Source organism: Argiope bruennichi, chromosome 11 (assembly GCF_947563725.1).
Source record: "Argiope bruennichi chromosome 11, qqArgBrue1.1, whole genome shotgun sequence".
NCBI classification, from domain to species: domain Eukaryota; kingdom Metazoa; phylum Arthropoda; class Arachnida; order Araneae; family Araneidae; genus Argiope; species Argiope bruennichi.
The window spans coordinates 27,158,921-27,181,840 of NC_079161.1; the positions used below are offsets into that span (position 1 = coordinate 27,158,921).

The 22,920-nt window shown below is 27.3% G+C and overlaps 1 protein-coding gene across 3 annotated transcripts in view; it reads right to left on the reverse strand.

The window, feature by feature from the left end:
• LOC129957634 (mediator of RNA polymerase II transcription subunit 14-like) overlaps positions 1 to 22,920 on the reverse strand; it is a 55,357-nt gene that overhangs the window by 15,908 nt on the left and 16,529 nt on the right. For 2 of the 3 annotated variants that reach the window (XM_056070066.1, XM_056070065.1), the window contains exons 8-17: positions 21,864 to 21,951; positions 19,245 to 19,352; positions 17,786 to 17,829; positions 16,429 to 16,517; positions 15,771 to 15,969; positions 12,310 to 12,421; positions 8,579 to 8,704; positions 7,898 to 7,976; positions 5,926 to 6,085; positions 3,074 to 4,630 (exon numbers count right to left, since the gene is read on the reverse strand). In XM_056070066.1, coding sequence (XP_055926041.1) covers positions 3,074 to 4,630; positions 5,926 to 6,085; positions 7,898 to 7,976; positions 8,579 to 8,704; positions 12,310 to 12,421; positions 15,771 to 15,969; positions 16,429 to 16,517; positions 17,786 to 17,829; positions 19,245 to 19,352; positions 21,864 to 21,951 — 2,562 coding nt within the window. The remainder of the gene's footprint in view (positions 1 to 3,073; positions 4,631 to 5,925; positions 6,086 to 7,897; positions 7,977 to 8,578; positions 8,705 to 12,309; positions 12,422 to 15,770; positions 15,970 to 16,428; positions 16,518 to 17,785; positions 17,830 to 19,244; positions 19,353 to 21,863; positions 21,952 to 22,920) is intronic. The other variant, XM_056070067.1, reaches the window with a different exon arrangement.

Sequence of the window (22,920 nt, forward strand, 5' to 3'; positions counted from 1 at the left end):
TACTGCTCTCTTCCAGACCATGAAAGTAAAAGCCTGCTCTTCTATCATACCAAAATGTTGCAACTGTTCCGAACATTCAGCTTATTCAAAAATTTTAACACGTTACAAACAAGAGAAGGAGATACATGCGGTTAAATTTACGCGAAACATTTCATTTCCAGAAGAGCGAAAAATAGTAAATGACAGAACCCCCCAACCTGAGAAAAGAGATCAAGATATTTTAAACTCTTACAAATAGTGTCCCTACTAAAGCAGCTATCCGATGATGAAATGCTTACCAGCGACGGCGAAGTCCTTCTCGCTTCTCCTTAGTGTTTTTGTCCTTCTGTTTTAGGCGGTGTCCCCCTTTTTAGTGTTTTTTTTTTTTTTTCTTTCTTTTATGGCCTCTTTCATTTCATGGAACTGTCGTGGTTTCCAAAACAAGAATGCTGAATTAAAGGACCTCATTAACAAACATCATCTCGCCTTTATTGCAATGCAAGAGACTTACCTCAAAACTGACAAACATAATATCCGTCATTATAAAATTTATAGCAAACATCATATCCAAGAACGTGTTTCTGGTGGTGGTGCAATACTTGCAGCAACTGATACTCCTTCCATGCCCTTGACCCTTAATACCAACCTGCAGGCTGTGGCTACACGTATTCAGACACAAACCTGAGTTACCGTTTGCAACATTTACTTACCTCCAAATGAAAATATAAGTCAAATAGATCTTAATAATTTGATTTATCAACTCTCCACCTCCTTTTATAATTATAGGCGATCTTAATGGCCATATTTCCGTATGTTGTAATTCTGATAACAATTCCCGTGGTCTGCAGATTGAAAAATTTCTTTCAGATCATAATTTGTCTCTTAACTTCTGATGAAAAGACATTTTCATTTACCCACACGCACATTTCATTCAATTTGTTCTTTATCTCTCTTATCTTTTTTGAATTTAACAGTTGACAATAATCTGTATAACAGTGACCATTTTCTATTAATTATAACCGACAATAGACATAATCCAAATAGTAATTTCTGGCTAGCTAAATATATTTTAAACGCAGCCAACTGGTAAAGGTTCACTTCATTAGCTAATATTGATTCTGAAATTATTAGATCTTCCACTATCGAAGATGTACTTAATTAAACTGTAAAAATCGTAACTGAAGCAGCAGATAAATCAATACCCAAGACGATTGGTAATTACAGAGAACAAAATAAACCTTGGTGGAATGCCAACAGGCGTATAAGAAACAAAGGAAGACGTGGGATATATTTCGCAGACGTACCACTACCGAAAGTTTTATTATTTTTAAAAAGACTAAAGCGGAATCCAGAAGACCGTTTGTTCCTGTTTTTCATTATTTAAATCCTTTTACAAGTTTTACCAAATCTGACACATCGGATATCATCTATCAAAAAACTTGTTTTGAACACAGGCAGCATTATGTTGACTTTATTCCAATTTATACAGATGGTTCCAAATCAGCTAATAGTGTATCTTTTTCAGTCATTTTCCCAGATATTGTGTTTTATTTTAAAATAAATACTTTCTGTTCAGTGTTCACAGCAGAAATAACTGCTGTTTTATATGCATTGGAAGACATTTCTGATAGTCTGCAAAAGAATTTCATCATTTACACAGACTCCCTTAGTGTATTAGAGTCTCTTGAATCAATTCCTCCTCAATTTCATTATCATCCTCTTGTTTTAAATGTTTTGGATATTTTAAATACACTAGCATCTCGAGATTTTAAAGTTTTATCATGCTCGAAACCATCATCCTGTGTTGGGATTGTGGGTAACGAAAGAGCAGACAAAACTACCAAATTGGCGACTGCAACAAAGAATACTACTGCACCTTTGACAGATTTGAAAAAGTACATAAAAATATTTCTTTTAAACAAATGGCAAAGAGAATGAGATATTGAAAGTGAAAACAAGCTTCATGGAGTTAAACCTACTGTCAAACTTTGGCCTTCTCAAATGAACAGAAAAGTGGATACAGTTCGCACCAGTTTACGAGTGGGTCATACTCGATATATTCATCGTCATCTGCTGTTAGAAGAACAAGCTCAAATGTGTTCTCGGTGCAACTGCACTCTGTCCATCCAATACATACTTTCCAAATGGTCAAATTTTTATACTCAGCGTTTACATTTTTTTAAACCTAATAATATATTTTTATCTACTTTATTTGGAAAAACTCCAAATAACCTCTTATCCTTTTTAAAATCAATAGGTTTTTATTCACATATTTAGTCTACTTTCCTTCCTTTTTTGAAGGTTATCAATTATTAATTTTTTTTCCCCACATTGTTTCCTATATCAAGGAATTTCGAAATTTTAAATTGAAAGAATTTTACCTAGTCTGGCACAGCATGGCCAAATCTATGCCCCTAGTGCCAAAAAACCAAACCATTATTATTTTGAAATTTCTTTTACTGATTTACTTTAAAAATAATGCAAGAAGGAAAGAAATCTTTTTTTTTTTTTTTTTTTTTTTGAAAAATTTTTCAACCTATGCTTTGAAAATTTTACAAATTTTACTCCCCATTATTTTAATCTTAATATTATAACATAATTTCAAGAAATATATTGAAATTTATACTGCATATTAAATTGTGAATTAACAGATTAAAAAGGTACCAGAGTATATCCTTTGGATTTTTTTTTTCATGAATAAAAAATCTACTAAGATACATATAAGCATTTTAATATAAAATACATTATTAATTAATTATAGTGTAAACAGTTCTGCTTATTTTTTAAATTATATATTAATTTATCATTCAATAAGTTTCAGCATCTAATGAAATAATTTTAAAATGAATTAACTGAACCATATAAACATTTCTTATATAAGAGACTCCTTATACAAATTATATTCCCTTATATAAAATCTGTTGAATTTACTTATAAATAAAATCTGCCATAGCATTTTTTTTTTTTTTTTTTTTTGTCATCAAGTTAATAATTTTAGCAATACCAATTGCTAGTAAAATTAGAGTCTTTTCTAATATTGTACATAATTTTTTTTTACATCATTTATTGCTGAGTAAAAAAAACTTTTACTTACCTGTGATAATACTGATGTATGTGGTGATGCTGGTGTATGTGGGTTAGATCCAGAAGGTGGTGTCATGGGCAGATGGAATCGTAGTCCACTTCCACTATCCTGCCCACGACATGATTGGGCTGGACTGCCTGGTTTTACTTGGCTAGATACAGACAAAAAGCCTGAATCAAGAGAATCAAGTGTTGGTACAGGAGACAATGGATTGCTATCCTCTTCAGTTTGGGAGCGACGACGAGCTTGTGTTGCTGTTTCATCTACAAATTTGCTGAGGAAAGCCTTGATGCTGTTGATGGTGGAGAGCTCCTCCACAGCCTTTTGCTTGTCAAAGACACTGTATGCTCCATCACGAACAGCAACGAGGCCCTCCGGTCGGCATTCGATATCTAAACAGAACATATTTCTATATATAACACGGAAATGAGTTGAGGTTTGAGGCATGATAACAAAGGTTTGAATAGGAAGAGCAGGTCTGCTGTGAACCACTCCAAGTTCAGAGGCTGTGGGCAGTTTGTTGATGGTCAGCAAAGGTGCATATGTCTCATGCAGACATTGCATGAGAGTCATGACAGACAGATGCTGGTTAAATTCATGTTGTAACTGTGCTGCAACAATAGTATGAGGATTACTAGCAGACACTGTTTGACCAACAACACCAAAACCTAAATGATAGCGTTTGTCACATGGATTCCAGTATATATTCACCATATTGGCCTTGTTTGGTCCATACCCTATAACCAATCTTTTGTAAGTGAAAGATTTTATTTCCATGATAGATGGAAACATATTGTGTTGGTCACATTTGAGTGCCTGAGCAAAATCTAAAACCACTTTGTATAAATGTCCCATGATGCACCAATCCTTCAACATTTCCTCCACCATTTCTGCCACTTGTTTGTTAGTGCCTGCACCAAAGTCATAGGTGTAATGCAAGGCTCTACAGGGTCCTTGTTCTTTGGGACACACACTGGGTACAGGGCAATTACAGAAAACAAATTCCACAAACCAAGTACGGGCACCTTTGCCATTCAGACGAATAGTACAACTGAGAAGTGCAGAATGAAGGGCATTGAAAGTTTCTGTCTCTTTGACATCAGGAACAGGAAGTTGTACAATCTTAACTTGATAATTAGAGCCATGAGCTTCAATCTGTATACCATTATGGCAAACGTCCTTTTTATTCAATTCTCTGCTCAGTGCTGAATAAGGAATGCGTTCATCACACATTGCTACAATATGTGCCAATTCAGAGATGAAGAAGCCAGTATACTTGACTTTCTTCACACCAGTATCACTCTGAACCATCAGTCTACGTTTTTTCCCAACACCTTGGTGATCATATTCCATCTCTGTACCTGGTCCATGAGTTGCTATGAAACTATCCAGAGGAGAGAAGTCTACTATTTTCAAGTAAGTTTTCGGCAATTCTGTATCCATAACTGTTGTTTCAACTTTTTGATCAATGGTGTCATCTTCCAGAGGCTGTGGCGAGACAGTCATCAAGTAGTAGGCAGGAAGGATTTCACAGCGATTTGATGGGTTTTCCAATAATCGCACAATCTATAAAAGTTAAATATTAAATTAATCATAAATTAGCACAAATAAACAGCAAAACAATAGTCATAAAACTTTATTGGAAAATTTAAACTGCTAAAGAGCCTTTGATATCAAGAAAGATGAGAAAAAGTGAATAAGATGAATAAATAAAATTTCTATTTTAAGAAGCTGAATAAACAAAAAGATTGTTATATCTTTGGTTATTCCATTAATTATAATTTAAAAGTTACAGTTTTATACTGCTATCAGTTTCAAGTTTTTGAATTATTTTATTTATCTTAAACATTGTTAATTTTTTCTTTTTAATTCTATCGGTAATGAAAGACAACTAAATGACCGATCAATGGAACTAAGATGGGCATATGAGACATAGATATTGCTGCAATTAAATGTGACTAAGTAAAAATCTAAGGCATGTGCTTTGTTCATTAGAGACATTCACCAAGATTGATATAGAGGACAGGGAGATCTTTTGGGAACACTGAAAAAATGTCAGAGCCCACATTTAAATGCCATCAGTGAAACTGAGTATTCTTTCAAACATCAATCTCTGAAGAACATGGTTGTCACTGTAGTTTTTGAGGAGGGTAGAAGGTAGGGATTTTTTTCTCACCTATGAAAGATTTTAGAGGGGGGGATCAGTATTCTCAGATATATGAGCTTGAATTATCTTAGAAATGAGAAGATTTAAAGCTCTTCTAGAAATTGACTTAAGATATTTCAAAATTGCTATGAAACTCTTAACAATTGCCATACATTAAAGAAATTTTTAAAAACTGATAGAAATCTCACTGCGATAATAAAGCATCAAGTTTTTTAGTTTTTACCAGCTTCAGACAACATCATGTTTATGCACACTAGTTTTTGTTATTCTGTCATTTGAATGTAAATATTTCTCTTTTCATAAATGTAGGTATGTTAATATTATATATAATTACTGGGGATATTATTCGAATGATCAAATTTATGTCTGCAACTGAGAAAGTACTAGAGACAAGTGATGATTTCTTTGATAGATAATAAGTTACTTCTAATAAATATACATTATAATTTTTCTCCTATTTGCTGCTTTGCTTCTATATTTGTTGCCATACTTCTTTCAATGTGTTAAAAATAAATTCAAATAACAAATTCAATCAAATGGACAGAAAGAAAAACATAATTTCATCGGAAAGCTGTATTCATAATTAAAACACAAAGAAACTTGATTCTTCATCTTTTTTACTTAAAAAAAACCTGTAAAATCAAAGTTAATAGTGAAAGAAAAGTTTATGCACTGAAATATGTATCTTACTCACAATATAATATTCTTGATGCCTGCATAACTTGATGTAGAGTTTGTGTTTAGAAAACTTGTTCAGTTCATGATCAGGTTGTATAATTAAAGGTAAATGTTCACTTGCTGTGGCTGGAAGATGCTGAATTGTCTTCTCGCATCGCCTGACAGTTATCCAGAATCTAAAAATATTAATAATAAATTAAAACATATTATTTTTGTCACTTTTATTAGAATTCAATTAATAAGGTTATCTAATTATCAACTTATTCAAAAGAGAGATACAACTTATTTATAATGAATAAAAATTCAATTAAAGGCACCATTTCCATAAAAATAATATTCTTTCATGATTACATACAGATTGATTGATCAGCTTTATTAGACTCATATCCTATTTCTAAGTTACATAAAAATGATCAGGAATGAAGCTTGAAATTTTGAATTCTGGCTATATGAATACGTGTAAATATGCAAAAAAGCAACAAAACATAAGATTAATTGAAATACCTTGCCAACTGTTTATGACTTTTTTTTTTAAACTTTTGTCATCACTTCAGATATCTAATAAACTTTTTTTTTTAAATGGAAGCAATTTCTAATTATTATCTGCATATAAACAATTGCCTGTTCAACTTTATAATCACATAAGATATATATTCTTCAAAAAAAAGAAAAATGTAATTTCATATGTTTGAAATGCTTTATTTAAAATTTATGACTATATTTGCTGAATTCATAATTAGACAGAAATAAATCCTTCGAAAAACATATACAAAAATTAATGGAAAATAATTTATGCTTGGCTCTTTTAAAAATTTGCAAGATACAACATTACAACCAACAATGACAACTGAAAGAAGAAACTATAAAAAAGCTATATTTTTGTATCAATCTCAACAGAAAAGGAAAATGATACAATTTATCAGTTCAAAGCCCAAAGCAAAAAGAGCCAAATTAGCATTACTTCAATTATCTTCCTTTGGCATATATTAAAAATTATAAGGGAACAACAAAACTTTACATGTGGATATTGACTTTCGAAAATTAAATAATAACTAGCACACAAGCAATACTGATACAAAATAATCTAAAGGATTCTAAAAGTTACAAAATAGAGTTTGTTCCAATGTATACCTTAAAAAAATCTTTGTACAATATTATAAAAGTTTATTATTAAAATAAAATTTATTGAAAACTTAGACTAAAAAAAAACACTAAAATATTTCTCAATGATAAGTTGTATAAATGCAGGTAAGTAATGTTTCTATGATATGCATTGGCATGATATTAAAATACATAATAGAAAAACATGATGCAGAAATCATGCATTAAATAAGCAATTATTAATAAAATTTGAATGATTAAAAATTTTATATGTTTTCCTCTCATTGTTTCCTCTTATTACTTATATTCTTTTTTTACTTTTTTAAGGGGTAGAAAATTATTTATCCAACAAAAAACATTCAAAATACTGTTTTCATACACTGACTTCAAGAAACAATTTTATAAATACCTTGCATTCATTCCTAATATATTCATTTCTAGAGGAAAGTAAAGAAAAACAAAAATACTGACAGAATGCATTAAATTCTGACTAATGTTTCATATATATTATTACTAATATGAATAATGGATACTTTACTTCATAGATCTAAAAATTTTCAAAGATTATGGACGGAAACACAAGTTGGACAGAAGCAAAAGGTAAAAAAATAAAAATTTAAGGCTGAAAGTAAAACCCTTTGATATTGGCATATGAAGATCAACACAAACTGCTGCCAAAATAATACCTTTTTTCAATTCCAATTAAAGTACATTTCTATGAATAATTTTAAGACTAATCAAAATAATTCGATGCTTTTCTGCCTCTTCACTATTTATTTTATTTTACTATAAAATAAACAATTTATGGAATATACAGATTGATATATATACACATATATCAAAATCATTTCATCTTGAAGAAAATAATTTCGATATCAAAATTTTACCTAAGTTCAGAGATAAGATTCTCCACCTTGGTTGGGTCTTTATTCAAACAATTCTGAATATCATCCATCATCGGAGGTTCTGCAAAAGATGTTTTATACACTCAATGCAACTGTTAATAAATGAAATTTAAGCACACAAAAGTCGGCTTCATATGCTGATGGAATTATATGTTTATAACAAAAGTGTGGAATATCTATTAATACCTGCTTTGTAAATAGAATTTTATTCAATATAAAATAATGAATTTCATTAATTAATCAGTTTTTACATGTAATATTTAAAAGGGGAAAAATATATAATGTTTAACATGTTGGAAAAGTTTCTGCTGAATGAAAAGTAAAGAATTTTTAACAAAAATTATTTGAAATTAATTCTCTAAGGGGAAAATAATTTCTTAAAATCCTTTGTCATTCATTTGCTCTTTTTAATTTTTTATACACAAAAGAAATTGAATATAAATTTTATATTAATAAAGATTAGCAAATGATTAATAAAATTAATGATGAAATCATTAATACTATACAGATTAAATAAATAACAGAGTGTATAAAACTCTAAAATTAAAATTACCATTGTTATTTTTTAATATATTGCAGAAAAAGACTTTCATATACATAAGATATAGTTACAGAACGAAGTTTAGATTAAAGTGTGTGTTATCTGTATGAGAAGAAACTTACCAAACTGAGGAACATGGGCCAGAAAATGGCCAGTGTGCGTATTGACAGTGATGAGGAGTTCTTCGGAAATCATGCAAGGTTGTAGAATGGGGCAGTGCAAGACAGCAGGAGAACCACTAATTGTACCTGAAATTAATTCAGATTATTCATTGCAACATTCAGACTAAAAAAAAAAAATAATAATATAAGCATGATCAATTGATCAATAAAATGAATGAATTTATACAAAAAGTGTTTGAAATATTAAAAATATTGCAGAATTATTACATAAAATTAAACTATCGAAATGTGTCATATTTGATTGCTGAATGCAACTTTCCTCCTTGTAAAAGAGATTTATTATTAATTCTAAATAGTAAAAAATCGGGACTTGATTATATTATGAGATGCTCATAATGTTTTTGTTTTTTTTCTGCAGTATCCTGATTGCCTAAAGCTAAAAAAATTTAGAAAACTTAAACAGCTAAAAATTGAAATAAATACAACAAACAAACGCCAAAAATAAGCCTTATAATAATATAACAAAGCCAAAAATAAAACTTATAATGAAAAAAAAAGTAATAAAATGGAACTACTGAAAATAAATTGTAAAGAAACCATTTATTTTTTTTAATCAGAAAATCCATTTTGGAACAACATTATTATTTGTGAGAATCAAACCATATACATAATTCTGGACAACTAAGAGAAGAGAATAAAATGTAAGCTACTGCATCCCTAAAACCTTACTAATCAGATCCTTGATCAGATTTACCACACAAACTTCTCAACATTCTCCAAGTGCAATATAAATTAAATGTTATTTATTTTTACTATATAACCAAGATATACTTCCAAGAATGTCAGATATCATGACTTACATAATTCACAATAAGACACCAGATTCATGAAATATTGAGGAATAAAACTTTAATTAGATAAAAACAAATAAAAAGTTGCTATATATATTCAAATCTTAACTGATCTTATGACACATTTGAAAAAAAAAATTAATTTATGTAAAGCTGTATAAATAAATGATTGGAATTATTTGATTCAATCAAATAAAAAAGGAAAAATTAATTAAATTTTGTTTTATTAATTTTTTTAAAATGAATTCAAAGCATTATTTAATTATAATTACTTTAAAATAAAAATTTTTCTTTACCAAATCAAAAATTAATAAAATGTTTTTTAATCAATTATTTAAAAAAAAAGAATCACCTTTGTTGTTACAGTTTGTGTTAAATATTCTTTTTTCAGCAATAAAAAAAATTATTCAAATCAAAACATATATTGCGATGAATATATTTTTTTAACAGAACATAACTGTAAATGTACTATACTCAATCATCAGATCATGACCAGAAAACTTAAAATCTCCATGAATTTTACTCCAATTTTTCTTTTTTCAAATCATTGAACAAGAATAAGTGGTGGGATCATTGGAGAGAAAATTTCACATAACTAATGATACTTCATATTACCAAAATTTAATAAAATTTGAAAAATTTAGGGCACATTAATAAAAAAAAAATGTTGCACAACTTAAAATTTTTTTTAAGACAATGAATCTATAAAGAAATAAAGTAACAAAAGTAGCAACATGATAAGATAAAAATATTTGCAATGGAGGTATGGATAACGATACAGATAAATAAAAGCTACAATTTCATCTCAACTAATTTTCCTAAAACATTAAATGTTTTTAAGTTTGTTTAGGTTTTTTTTACAGCTTTTCTTGCTAATTATTCACATATTCAATAGTACATTGCCTAAGATAGGGATTTAATTTTGTTTAGAAAAAGAATAACAGTTATAATGACACAAATTCTAAGACTTTATGTTACTTTTTCTACATGATATAAACGTACTTATTAACAGCTATATTTACCTTCTCATTTTTTTCTTCTTCTGATGTATGCATATATATACCTATGTTGTCCCCAAACAGTAATTTTGACTGCTTGGAAAATTTAACTTACTTAAATGAATTTTATTATTGAATTTCATAAATTTTATTTGGAAATCGCAGAGCAATTTAGTGTTTATATGCTCAAGAGAACATTCCTTTTTCCTTATATTTTTCTTCACTTCATTATTGTCCATCATTATGCATGCAAATATCTCACATTGTATGATACATATATTACTTTCTCCAGCAATAAGTGCAGTGCCAAATACCACAAAATATTAGTTGCACAGCAAACAAAAAGTAGTACTTTTTATTATTATTCTCACTTCAACTAGTTTTCCACCAAATATGGAATTACAAAGCAAAGTAATTTAACAGAAACACGAGAACCCACAAAGGTCAATCACAACAACAGCAAATACTAGACATCTTAAGCAATACAGAGTTTCTAAAAGTATGATTTTGCTATAATAACAACACAAATAATCTTTGAGAAAAAAGTAAAATATATGTTCAGTTAAAATGTATGCAAAGATGAATTTCCACATTTATTTGCAAAATATGCACAAATATTAATAAAGTACTTTGTTTTCACACTGAAGTAAATTTTCTTTATAATATAAATTAACATTATGAATTAATTTTAAATACATTTTTTCATGTATTGGTTATTCTTTCACAAAGCAGTTTGAATTGTTTTAAGCAACATATGCATTACTAAATTTCAATATTTCTACTGTTAATTAATGTGTATTTTATTGCGTGTGTGTGTATGTGTGTCTATTAAAGTAATATCATTGCATAATTTAATTTCAGTATCACAATGTAATATCATTAAAAGTGGTTAGTTCTTTTAATAGTACTTTCTATTAGCTGCCTCATTACTAACTATTAATAGTTGTATTTTAATACAGTTAAAAGTTTATAACATGACTGATCTACATTTTAACTTCATTATGCTTGCTTTTCATAATTACTACATTTACTATAACATTTTCAAAGTGATTCATTGGACTTGAATTATTAACGCAGTCATTTCTTTGCCAGAATTTTATAGCAATATCATAGTTTCAACCTTCAAATACCAATCAATTCTAGAATGTCTATAAAATTTCAAAGATAGGAAAAAAATGTCAGGCCTCGAGATAAATCATATGAACATATTTTGTGCAATTTTGAGTTTTAAAACTATTAATATTCCGAACTGTAAATTTACAACAATTAATTACAAATAATAATAATTTCAAATTTAAAACTTAAATTTATCATGAAATTTACAAAAATGTTTTTTTTATAAATGTTAGATCTTGAAGTTTAAGGCAATTTATCATGAAATTTACAAAAATGGTTTTTTTTATAAATGTTAGATCTTGAAGTTTAAGGCAATTACCTATAAAATTCAAGCATAATTAAACTGATGATATAAAAATTAAAATTTATACACACTTTTTAAAGGTTCTTAATTTGCTTTACATAAAATATATTTATTTTCAATTCAATATTTTTTAAGAACAATAATTTAAATAACAAATCAGAAATAAATTTCTTCCAATTACAATTATGTATTAGCAACATGCAAATTTTTAACCTAAATTGGAATTCATGATTTCAGGGGTCTTTATTAACATCAGTTCAGCTTTTCTATTTCCAATTAGCTATCAAATTATAGATATATAATACATTACTATATTATCAGGAAATATAAATAAATTTAAAAAAAATAATGTCATTCAATAATTTGAAACTTTTAAATTTTCCTATCATATTTTCCAGTTAAATAAACTATTAATACAAATAATACATATTGATTATCCTGCGATAAAAAACATTTACTCACACTCAGGTAGTCCCAGCAGAGGTTTTAGGATTTCGCTTAATTCTTGTAGCTTGTGTTTAGTGCGAATATGTACAGTATGAATCAGAAGTTTCTCCACAGATAAAAAGTCAGACTGAAATGAAAAATTATATTTTTTAATATGCAAATAATCAATTGTATTAATTTAAATACAGAAAATTTAAATTAGCAGCAATGCTTAATTGTCTAGCACAGATCTTAACTTATTAATGGTAAATTTAATTTAAATCACCTATTTCTGCAAATTTTTTAAAAGTCATTTTAAAACAACAAGACAGTAGCATAAATTTTTAAAAAATTTATAGGAAACAATTAAATTTTTTTAGTACATACATTAAAAGTTTCCTTAAGTATATATAAATATTTAAAACAAAGATTTCTTCCTAAAATATCAAAAAGACGGCGTTCAGAATTATTAAAATATGGCTAATGGTTGGTATATGCTTACTGAAAATTATTTAAATTTGCAATTGCACATTAAATTGTTAAATAAAGAGAAAAGGATATAAGGGAAGCATTCATTCAGATATGAAAGGGAAATATAATAGTCCTACAAATAAGATGCTGGATATTAGCAAATTAAGTTTAAGAATGATAATCTTATTATTAAACTAAAATTTACAGCTTAAAACCAGCACAATGTACTAGTGTATTAACTGCACCCTATTGTCAAACTATAATTACAAAAAAAAAAAAAATTATCTTTATTTATTTTTTGGGGGTGGGTGGGTAGGGGATTGAGCACTCAAATGTGATCATTGCACAAGCAATGGAAAATCAAATGTGTATTTCAAATTATGTGTATTGGAAATGTGTATTTTATTGACCAATTAAAGCCAAAATTAGTCAATGAATTACAATTGTAATCACAAACTCACGTTCAAAATTTCACATACTTAAATCATTGCATTTTTAAGTTATCATGTTCTTATATGTTGACTGGCAGAGAGTCAACTCCTTGATGGATTTGGTATAAAATTTGATATATGTCTATACTTTTGGTATTAAATCGCTGATCAAATTTTATCTATCTAATTTTTCATTTTGTAGTCATTCTGTTAATTTATATTAGGATAATCGGATAGACAGATTTCATCAGAATAGATTTTGTTCAAAATGCGATAGAAGTTTATAAATTTAAAGAAGTCATTAGCCAAATTCCATCCATATAGTACAAAGAGTTAGAGTTTTTATTTATCAAGAGCAGACATGCATAATTCCAAAGTGTATTTTATGGACTCGAAGAGGTCTGAAATTACAACACTTCCATTTTGCATATTTCGTAAATAAGTAAAAAATTATCATTTTCATAAAAAGATAAAAATGTTCAATTAATCAATTCTAAAATGCAGTAAGCAAGAAATGAGAAGGGAAGTATGAAATAAATATTTGTAGTGAAACATTCTTATCCTCCAACTAAATAAAAGAAATGTATTTTAAGAATCTGAATCTATTTAAATAAATATGTAAATACTTGTTTCTTCCAAATCTTAAATCAAAGTTCTCAATGATTGTTTCGCAATTTCGGCACAGTATTACATCCGAATACACTTATGGTTTTATATATTTATTTAAAAAATGTCACCCCTGTGACAAGTACAAAATACTTTTTAAAAAAACATACCACCTGTTAAACATAAAAGAAACAGAAATTACACTAAATATTTCATGACTCCCTTTCAATGTTCCCATTTTAGGATTTGTTAATGATTTCCAGTTTCATGATTCTATTCCATTGTTTCTAACTGCATTGTTAGATTGCATTTTCAGGGATTTCAATTTCTTTTCATATGCACAATTATATGTTACAAGTTCTTAAGTCAGCAAACTAGACAATCCCTGTATCTGCATAGACAACAGGACAGCAAAAGATATTGTGTACCCAAAAGCATTGTGAAACAAAACATATGAGAAACCTGTACTTTCTCTTTTCTATTTAACCAGACTGCATCACAACAACACATGGCTGAGTACAAATAGTATTTAAATAATAATTTAAGTTTTTTTCACTCTTTTTTTTTATCAAATTTAATTCAAGAAATAAAGAGAATTTGAGAACTGTAGGTGAATTTAAAAAGAGAGAGAGAGAGAGAGAGAGAGAGAGAGAGAGAGAGAGAGAGAGAGAGAGAGAGAGAGAGAGAGAGAGAGAGAGAGAGAGAGAGAGAGAGAGAGAGAGAGAGAGAGAGAGAGAGAGAAATATGTTGTAAATTCTTTCTAAACTTAAATGTATATTCATTATTAAGTCTTTTTTAAAAACTTTACACTGAAATTAGCACATGAGGTTATAAACTGTATAGATGGCAATTCATAAAATTCCAATCACCTTCTGTATTTATGAATTTTCTATAAAATTTATGATTAAATAATTTAGTAGAAACATTTTAACAGAAAATAGGAAAGAATTCTGAATCCAGATTTTCTTGTATAAAAAAACTAATGTTAACCACAAAATTAGAAATTTTGATTTCAAGTAATTTAACTTTCTGTAACTATGAAATGTTTATACAAGCTAGGCTTAACCAGTTTCAGTTAAAAAAATGAACTCATTTTCCATCATACAGAAAACATCATTCAAAACTCAAGCCACAATAACTCATTCTCAATAAGAAATTTTTTTAATGGATTTTTATTGTTTCTATCTTCTTTAAGTATTATCAAGTGAAGTTTGTTGCAATGATAGTTACTGCTCTAAAAAATACCCATGTCACAACACAATATGTAATAAAAATATCATACATTCTGTAGCTTAAAGCTCTGCAGAATAATACAGAGACATCAACTAAAACAAAATGTATGTACACAATGATAATGAAATTTCCATACTATTAATCTACTATATGATAATGCCTGCCTTCATAAAACCAATTGATGCAAGAGTAACTGGATGCTTCAATTTCACTAATACCAAACATACTAGACTTCAATAAAAATTATCTATGAAATTATGCTTCCTTGGCTGCTATAACTTCTAACTGGAATTATTTTATATTTATTTTGTTATTCTTCCGACATTCATCTAAAGAATGTTCCCAAAGTATAACTGAGTACAAACTGTATACCAAAGTATATACTGAGAATAAAATTTCTTCCAAAACAGGATATTTGACAGAAAGACAAGAGGACATAAGAAATCAATTCTAAAGCAAAATTTGTCTCTGTTAACTACATTTTCCACAATAGTTTGAATTAGCAAACTTATACACCCATCCTCCCTCAAATTTCTAACCATCTATATTTACTTCACTAGTTTTGATCGTTAGGCTTTGTATACATAGTCTATACAATGTATGTAATCTCAATCAGATACAACAAGTCTGTTTTGTAGCATTATGTTGGAATGATGAAAATATGAGAAAAATCCATTGAAATGAAAAATTAATGCATTAAAAAGTACAAACATAAAATGGATAATATGAAATAAAATATTTAAAAACCAAACTAACTTTGATGGCTTGATCTGCCAGCTGAGCATCTTTGTGATTGAGGTGGGGGACATGGGTCACCTGCAAGGGTCGACTGGGATCAGTTGGGTCCATCTGAACACATAATTTGCAATTGTTGCTTTCTCTTTCTGCAGTATTTTCCTCAAACTTCGGAAGCCTGTTTAGAAAAGAATTTTTGTCCATAAAGACATAAGGAAATCTAAAACAAAATAAATATAATTAATTTTTTTTATTTGTTTAAGAAGTCAGATAAAAGTACAGCTATAGCTAAAATAAAACATTTTCTTTAAATAAAGATCACAGGCAATAGCAAATCACTAAATCCAAATAACATTAATTTACCAAATCAATTATTTTGATTATATATTTATATAAAATAGTAAACAAAATCATAATCAAATTCAGTAAAATTAACAAATTTGAAGAAAATAAATTTAAGATATTGTCATCAGCAAATAATCAGTTAATTTTTAAATAGATTTATTTTCAAAATTATTATTATCTAAATTTGCCTTCCTGTTTACAAAAATCCAAAAAGATAATTTTCATTGAAAAATATTGTGTCAGGCCATTTAAATGAATATAAGGTATTAGCATATATGAAGCAATACATACTGAAAAATTCCAATATGTTTAACATGTATGAAATAATACATACCTCCAATAGCATAGTACTAAACGGCTTCCAGCTGTATATTCTTCAACGACAATAAAGTCTCGAAGACGATCACGGCATAAACGCAATACCTAAATTATTTACAAGTAATATATATTAATCTTTATTCAAGATTTTATAAAATATAAATAAACTCTTTTGTTCTAAAAAACAACATCAGTTTAAAATATTTTGTTTAATTTTAACAGTGTACTTCCTGTTCAACTTGCATATCTTGATTTTTCTCGATAAATAAATAAATACTAAGAATTACAAAAACTTGAAAATTAATTTCGTCTTGACATATTTCTAAATAAATAAATAGATAAAATTTAAGCCTACCAAAACATATTAGTTAATCATTTAAAAAATATTTTTAACTATTCAAGATGGTAATTTAATGAGAAAATTTCACATAGCAGTCATATCATGCAATTTTCAAAACTAAGCCCCTTTCTATCTTTTTTTACCACATGCAGAGTTATAAAAGACTGTACTAGTCAGGTGCTTGTAGTAACTTGCAAAGTTTAAAACAACACATTTCAGTTACAGTAACTTTGAAAGCTCTTCAAACACATAGCTTGGAACTGAGCATTGCTTAGGTACACAAAGTGAAATCGAAGAATCTCACAATGACATTTAGAAATTTTAATGAAGTATTTAATAACATTCTACTTTATAATTTTTGTTTTATATAGTTTTGGATTCACTTGGAAATTATTTAGATAATCATCAATATTAAAATGTTGAAGAGCTACATAGTAATTGTATATGTTTTCACAGTACATCCATAGACAAATAAAAAATCTTTGCATTATGATATCTATTCAACAGCCCATAACAAGGTAATGGGCAAAGCTTTTAGCCATAACTTTACAACAGAATTATAAACTAACTAAATAAAATGATACTAACTAAATAACAAACATACTAAATAAAATGATCAAATGGCAAAAAAAGTCAACAATTCTCTGATTAATGCTTCAATATTTAAATTAATAAAATATTTTTATATTATGTAATATTTAAATTAATAAAATAAAGGATATATAAATATTGTGTACTTTTTCTAATAATTTAAAAATTTGTAACCAATATTCAAACAAATATGCATTTTAATTTATAGTATAAGAAAAGAATTATTCATGCAATCAAATTTTATATATCTAAACAGTATAGAAATAAATAAACTATAATCATGTGCATATAAACAATCCACATATATTTAACATTTTTACAATGTGACTGATATAAATACAATGATTTTAAACTATCCTGGCTTGACAGGATAGAATCAACATTGCCAGCTATTGCAGGTCAATAGTAAAAAAGTTAAGTTTAAAAATAAAGAGGTACTAACCTGTGAATGTAAAACTTCCAGCTGAAGACTCTGGCAAAATGAATCTAAATAGAATTAAGGTAAAATGATTCTGGGCAAAAATGATTTTGAAAGCTCACAGATGCTTCCATTAACCAATCTTCAGCAATATATTTCAGTAACTACAGAACATGCAATTCACTCATGTGCTTTATTTCCAGTTACTATCATACCTTTGATCACTAACCTTGTTGGGGAGGGGTGGGGATCAGTTTCTAGAATTTGATGCTTAAGCTTACAAATGTGAAACCACAAAAATATACATGTTATATTTTTTTTTAAATATACATGTTATATTTTTTTAAATATATATGTCATATCTTTTTCTTGGGGGGGGGGGGGAGAAAAACTTAAATTAGAACATTTCAAATTCTTGCTGAAAAAAATTTATCTACCGTTCAGCAATGAGGTTAAGGAAATTATCTACATTTCATAGAAAATATCATTTTATGGTTCTACAGAATGTAATACAAATCAAATGAAATAAAAGATAAATTTAGTTAATGTTTCTTGCACTTATTCTCATTTTGTTAATGGAAAACCAATGTAGGTATTTACATTTTGTTTATTTGGTTTATTTTAACAAATCCCAGGTTTACTTTGCAATTTTCAGATTATGTCAAGATTACCAAGTTCTCTTATATGTCATGCAACATCTTGGTGCTATATTTAGACCACTAGACAATAAAACCAGGAGCAGTAAATATAAACAAGCACCCAATTATATTATGGTAATAATAATCTACTTAATTTGCAACCGCAGATATTTGCATGAAAATGAATATCAATGTGAATTTCAAATTTCAGATGAATGGAAATAAAAAAATAAAAGTTTTGAACAATAGCATACAAACAGACACAAACATATTTCACATTAAAATGTATTACAACCATGAATTGCAACACAAAGCTAACTCCAAATTATATATTGTGAGATAAAGCTTTTCAATAAACTACAATACATAAAATTCTAACAATACAATTCTCTTAAATTATTAGTAAAAAAAGTAGTCTGATGTACAATGAATTGTAATTGATTTAATTTCGAAAAAAAATATATACTAGTAAACACAAAATCCATAGAAAGGTAAATTACTTCTAATTTAATTCTAATCCAAGTATCTACAAAGATGGCTCTTAATTTTATGTACTTAAGTAGAGGAGATGAAAAACATATAATTAACTTCAAAGGCTCAATCCATTTTTATCTTCTTTTCATTCTCTTAAACTCTGCTTAAAAAAATTCTCCATAATACAAAGATTCAATCACATGTAAAAAACAAACAAACCAGAACTCTCCTTTTCTGAATACTAACACAAATTTTATCAGATAAAAAAAACTGATACTTGTATGACCAATAGTAAGCAACTAAAAAGCATTTTAAGTAAACTTTCATACAACTTTTGTAAAATATGCATTTGAAAAAAAATAAAAGGATACGAAGGCAGTTATAGAGTTCATGAAGTGGCTTTGGGTTGTCGATGAGGCGTGATTGAATGAGCTGATGAATATAATTTATTTGAAGTGAATGCACAAGAGCCTCTCCATCTGTAAAGACACAATGAAAGTTCAAATACAGTATATTAAAAATATACTTTTACATGCAGAGTGATTTGCCAACTGGAAATTATTATAATCTTGTTGGAAATAATAACAAGTAGAAAAAATTTTACATATAGAAGAAAACGTGGTATGCTGTTTCTAATGCAGTGGCAATATTTTATAAGGTCGATTTTAAACAATATCATTATTTTGTTGCATTTTGTCTTTATGACTTTTGTATTTACAATAATGAATAAACTTAAAAGTACACATAAAGAATACACTAGGATTTGAAAAAGAAGCATAATTCATAATCATGGCCATATTAAACTTCTCAGGAATTTTTAGACAGCACTAGTTTCATGACTTTTTCTTTTTATCCATCTTAAATTAGATATTTTTTTAATGATTTTAATTTAATCTCTATATAAATGGTTTTTCAGTAATAAAAGCAATGATAAAGTAAAATAATTTAAAAGGGGAAAAAACCCCAGTTAATCGCAAGTCATTAAGTCAACCTTAAAGATAATAAGTTTTTGTATCTTGCATATATATATATATATATGTATATATATATATATTGTATTATTAACTTTTATAGGCCAATTAGCCAGTTTGGGGAAGGGGGAAATCACAATCATCTCCAAGTAAATTTGAAAACATATAAAATTTTTTATATATATATATGTTATCCTCTACAAATATTATCCTATTATTCTTCTCAGATTTTTATCTCATTAAGCTAAAGTACTTAGTTCCGTAAATCAAAAGAAATACAAACTAAATTATTCTGAAAATACTACATAAGATCTCGTGTTCAAAAAGGAGCCCAAAAGCAATTTCTTACTTAGCTAATATTTTATATCCTGATCCTGTTACATTTCAGACAATATCAGGTATGAAATGGATGAATAATATACAGTGTTAAACACGTATTCTCCCACCCTATCAATGGTCTCATAAAAATATCATTTGTGAAGGGTAGAAATTTGAATGAATATATGAATATCATTAATACAAATATAATATTGAAAGACATTATTGACTAATTTCAAGGATACATACACGTAAACAAGTATATTTATAACAAGTATTCAGTATTTCTTCATGCAAAAATTATTATGACAGAAAAATTAAAATTTGAGCATTAAAATTCAGTAAAATATGATTATTTGTTTTCTAAACTACTGAATCATTATTGATATGAAATCAAAAAAATTTGAATATTCTTTAAAAAAAAAATAAGAGCATCCAAATTAGAAATATTCTGAAACTTAAACCCTTAAAAAGGTTGAAAAAATAATAAATATTTTTTAAAATCAAAATTTAAAAAGCATGGATGGCTTATAGTTATAACACAAGATATTAAATGCATATAATACAATAACACAAAAGTAATCAGAACACAAATATTAAATTCAAATAACGAAATGGCTGAATAACTTTTGTAGGAATAATAACATGAAGAAAAAATTTCACACACATAAGGAATAATATCATAATTTAAAAATTATATTCTATAAAGTACAAAATTGATTAAAAGAAATCTAAAGTTATAAAATTATAACATAATAATCATAATTTATTAATTATAGACTTTGCAAAGCAATAATACGGGTAATGCATCAACTGATTTTTTCACTTCCCTTCATATAAATATATTATTGCTCATGTACAGAAATCAATTAACAAATCACTGTAAGCAAATATATTCTAAAACTTAACACAGTAAAACTTTGTTTTGGAGCTTCTTTTAAAATCTAGCATATAAACATATGCTTTGTCAGAAAATATTTAATAAAATAAAGCAAATACTAAAGAAAATTGATAGAATTTATTGTGGAGAGCTGCGATGATGTTGGACAGTTCACTCTCTGTTATTACATATTACATATACAATGTAATGGCTTTTAAATTTTGGTATTAATATAGGCAAGATGAGAAATTTAAACACCTATTATCAAATAATTTCAAGGGAAAATATGTTACTGGTTTCATCTGTTCTGTATTTTGTAGGAAATTTTAAAATATTTCACAAATAAAATGGATTTGTGAATTTGAAAATACGATAAGAATATAATATATAGATTTTTTTTTCAAACAAAATATATTTACACTTTTTATATTACATATCAAGAATACTCAATTTATTAAATTAGTGATTGCAATTAACAACATACTAAGAAAGAAACAAAATTAGTTTCTATAGAAAATCCCTGCTATTACAAATCTTTTTAGATTTCCTTTTTTCTTCTTCTTTTTTTTTCCACATAATTTTTATCCAAGTTTTGTTGTTGTTGTTGTTGTTGTTGTTCATAAATTGCAGTTTAATGAAAAAATGTCAGAATATCAGGTGTGATCCTTTTAAAAGTTTGAAAACAGAAAATATTAATCTAATCAAAATTTAACATAAGATAATTCCATTTAGATTGTTGCCATCAATGAAACATATAAACTAAGGAATAATATATATATTTTTTTAAATAGAAAGGTTAATTGAATCAAGTATAATTTTACCTCCTGTTTCTTTATCTTCTACTAATATATCAATGTCCAGAAGGCGCCAAGACACAAGTGGGCTATCGCCCATCAATGTAAGTGATACCTTTTGAGAAAAAAAATTACAGGAGATTATATTCTCTGTGTTGACATATCATAAATAAACAATATTTTAGGACTGTCTCATCTGTATTTTATTGCTATTACAATTGCTAACTAATCTTAATAAAAACAAGAACACAAAAATGTATTTAATTTCATTGCAAAGCTTCTGTTTACAAATGTATCTACTAAAACATTGAAAAACACTGTTGTAAAACATATTCAAAAATATTTTTACAAATTTGTTAAAATTAGAGAAGGGAGAATTGCAGAAGAATTCATATCACGCAAAAGGAAATTTTTTTGAATTTTGAAGTGATGTAAAAATGAGTCTTATATGATAATATGCTCTGAAGTTATTGAAGAAAAATTATACAGTTTTGATAAAATTTTAATTAAAATGTTGAAAATCCTTTTTAAATCAATATCTAGAATTCAAATAATTTTCTGTAAAATTTGATTCCTGTATATCCAATTTGATTCTAATATGGCTATGCATTATAGGTTGGCACATCATCGGCAAATTCCAATATGTGAGGTGCTACATACACGAAATTAATGTCTTGCAAATTCTGATTTGCTCTGCAGAGGAATTTGCAAGACATTAATAATGAATTAAAATCTCATATATTGCAATTTGCTGATAATATATCAGCTAATTAAAACACTGTCATATTAAAATCATATATTAAATTTAACATACTTTTATATAGTAGATAATTATCTAATGAATAAAATTCCTTGTTATTTTTGGCATAATATATGAAAAACAATAAAGCTTCTCCTTTTACAGCAACAAATTATATATAAAGAAATTATGGGCTAAAAATACTGTTTTTCTTAATGTGTATCTCCTATTTATTTTAGCTTACACAAAAATAGTTAACAGAGCAGAAAATAGAGCAGAAAAATTAAACACATAATGAGGTAGAAAGGAGAAAATAAGAGTGGATTTCACTGGTTGTAACAAGTA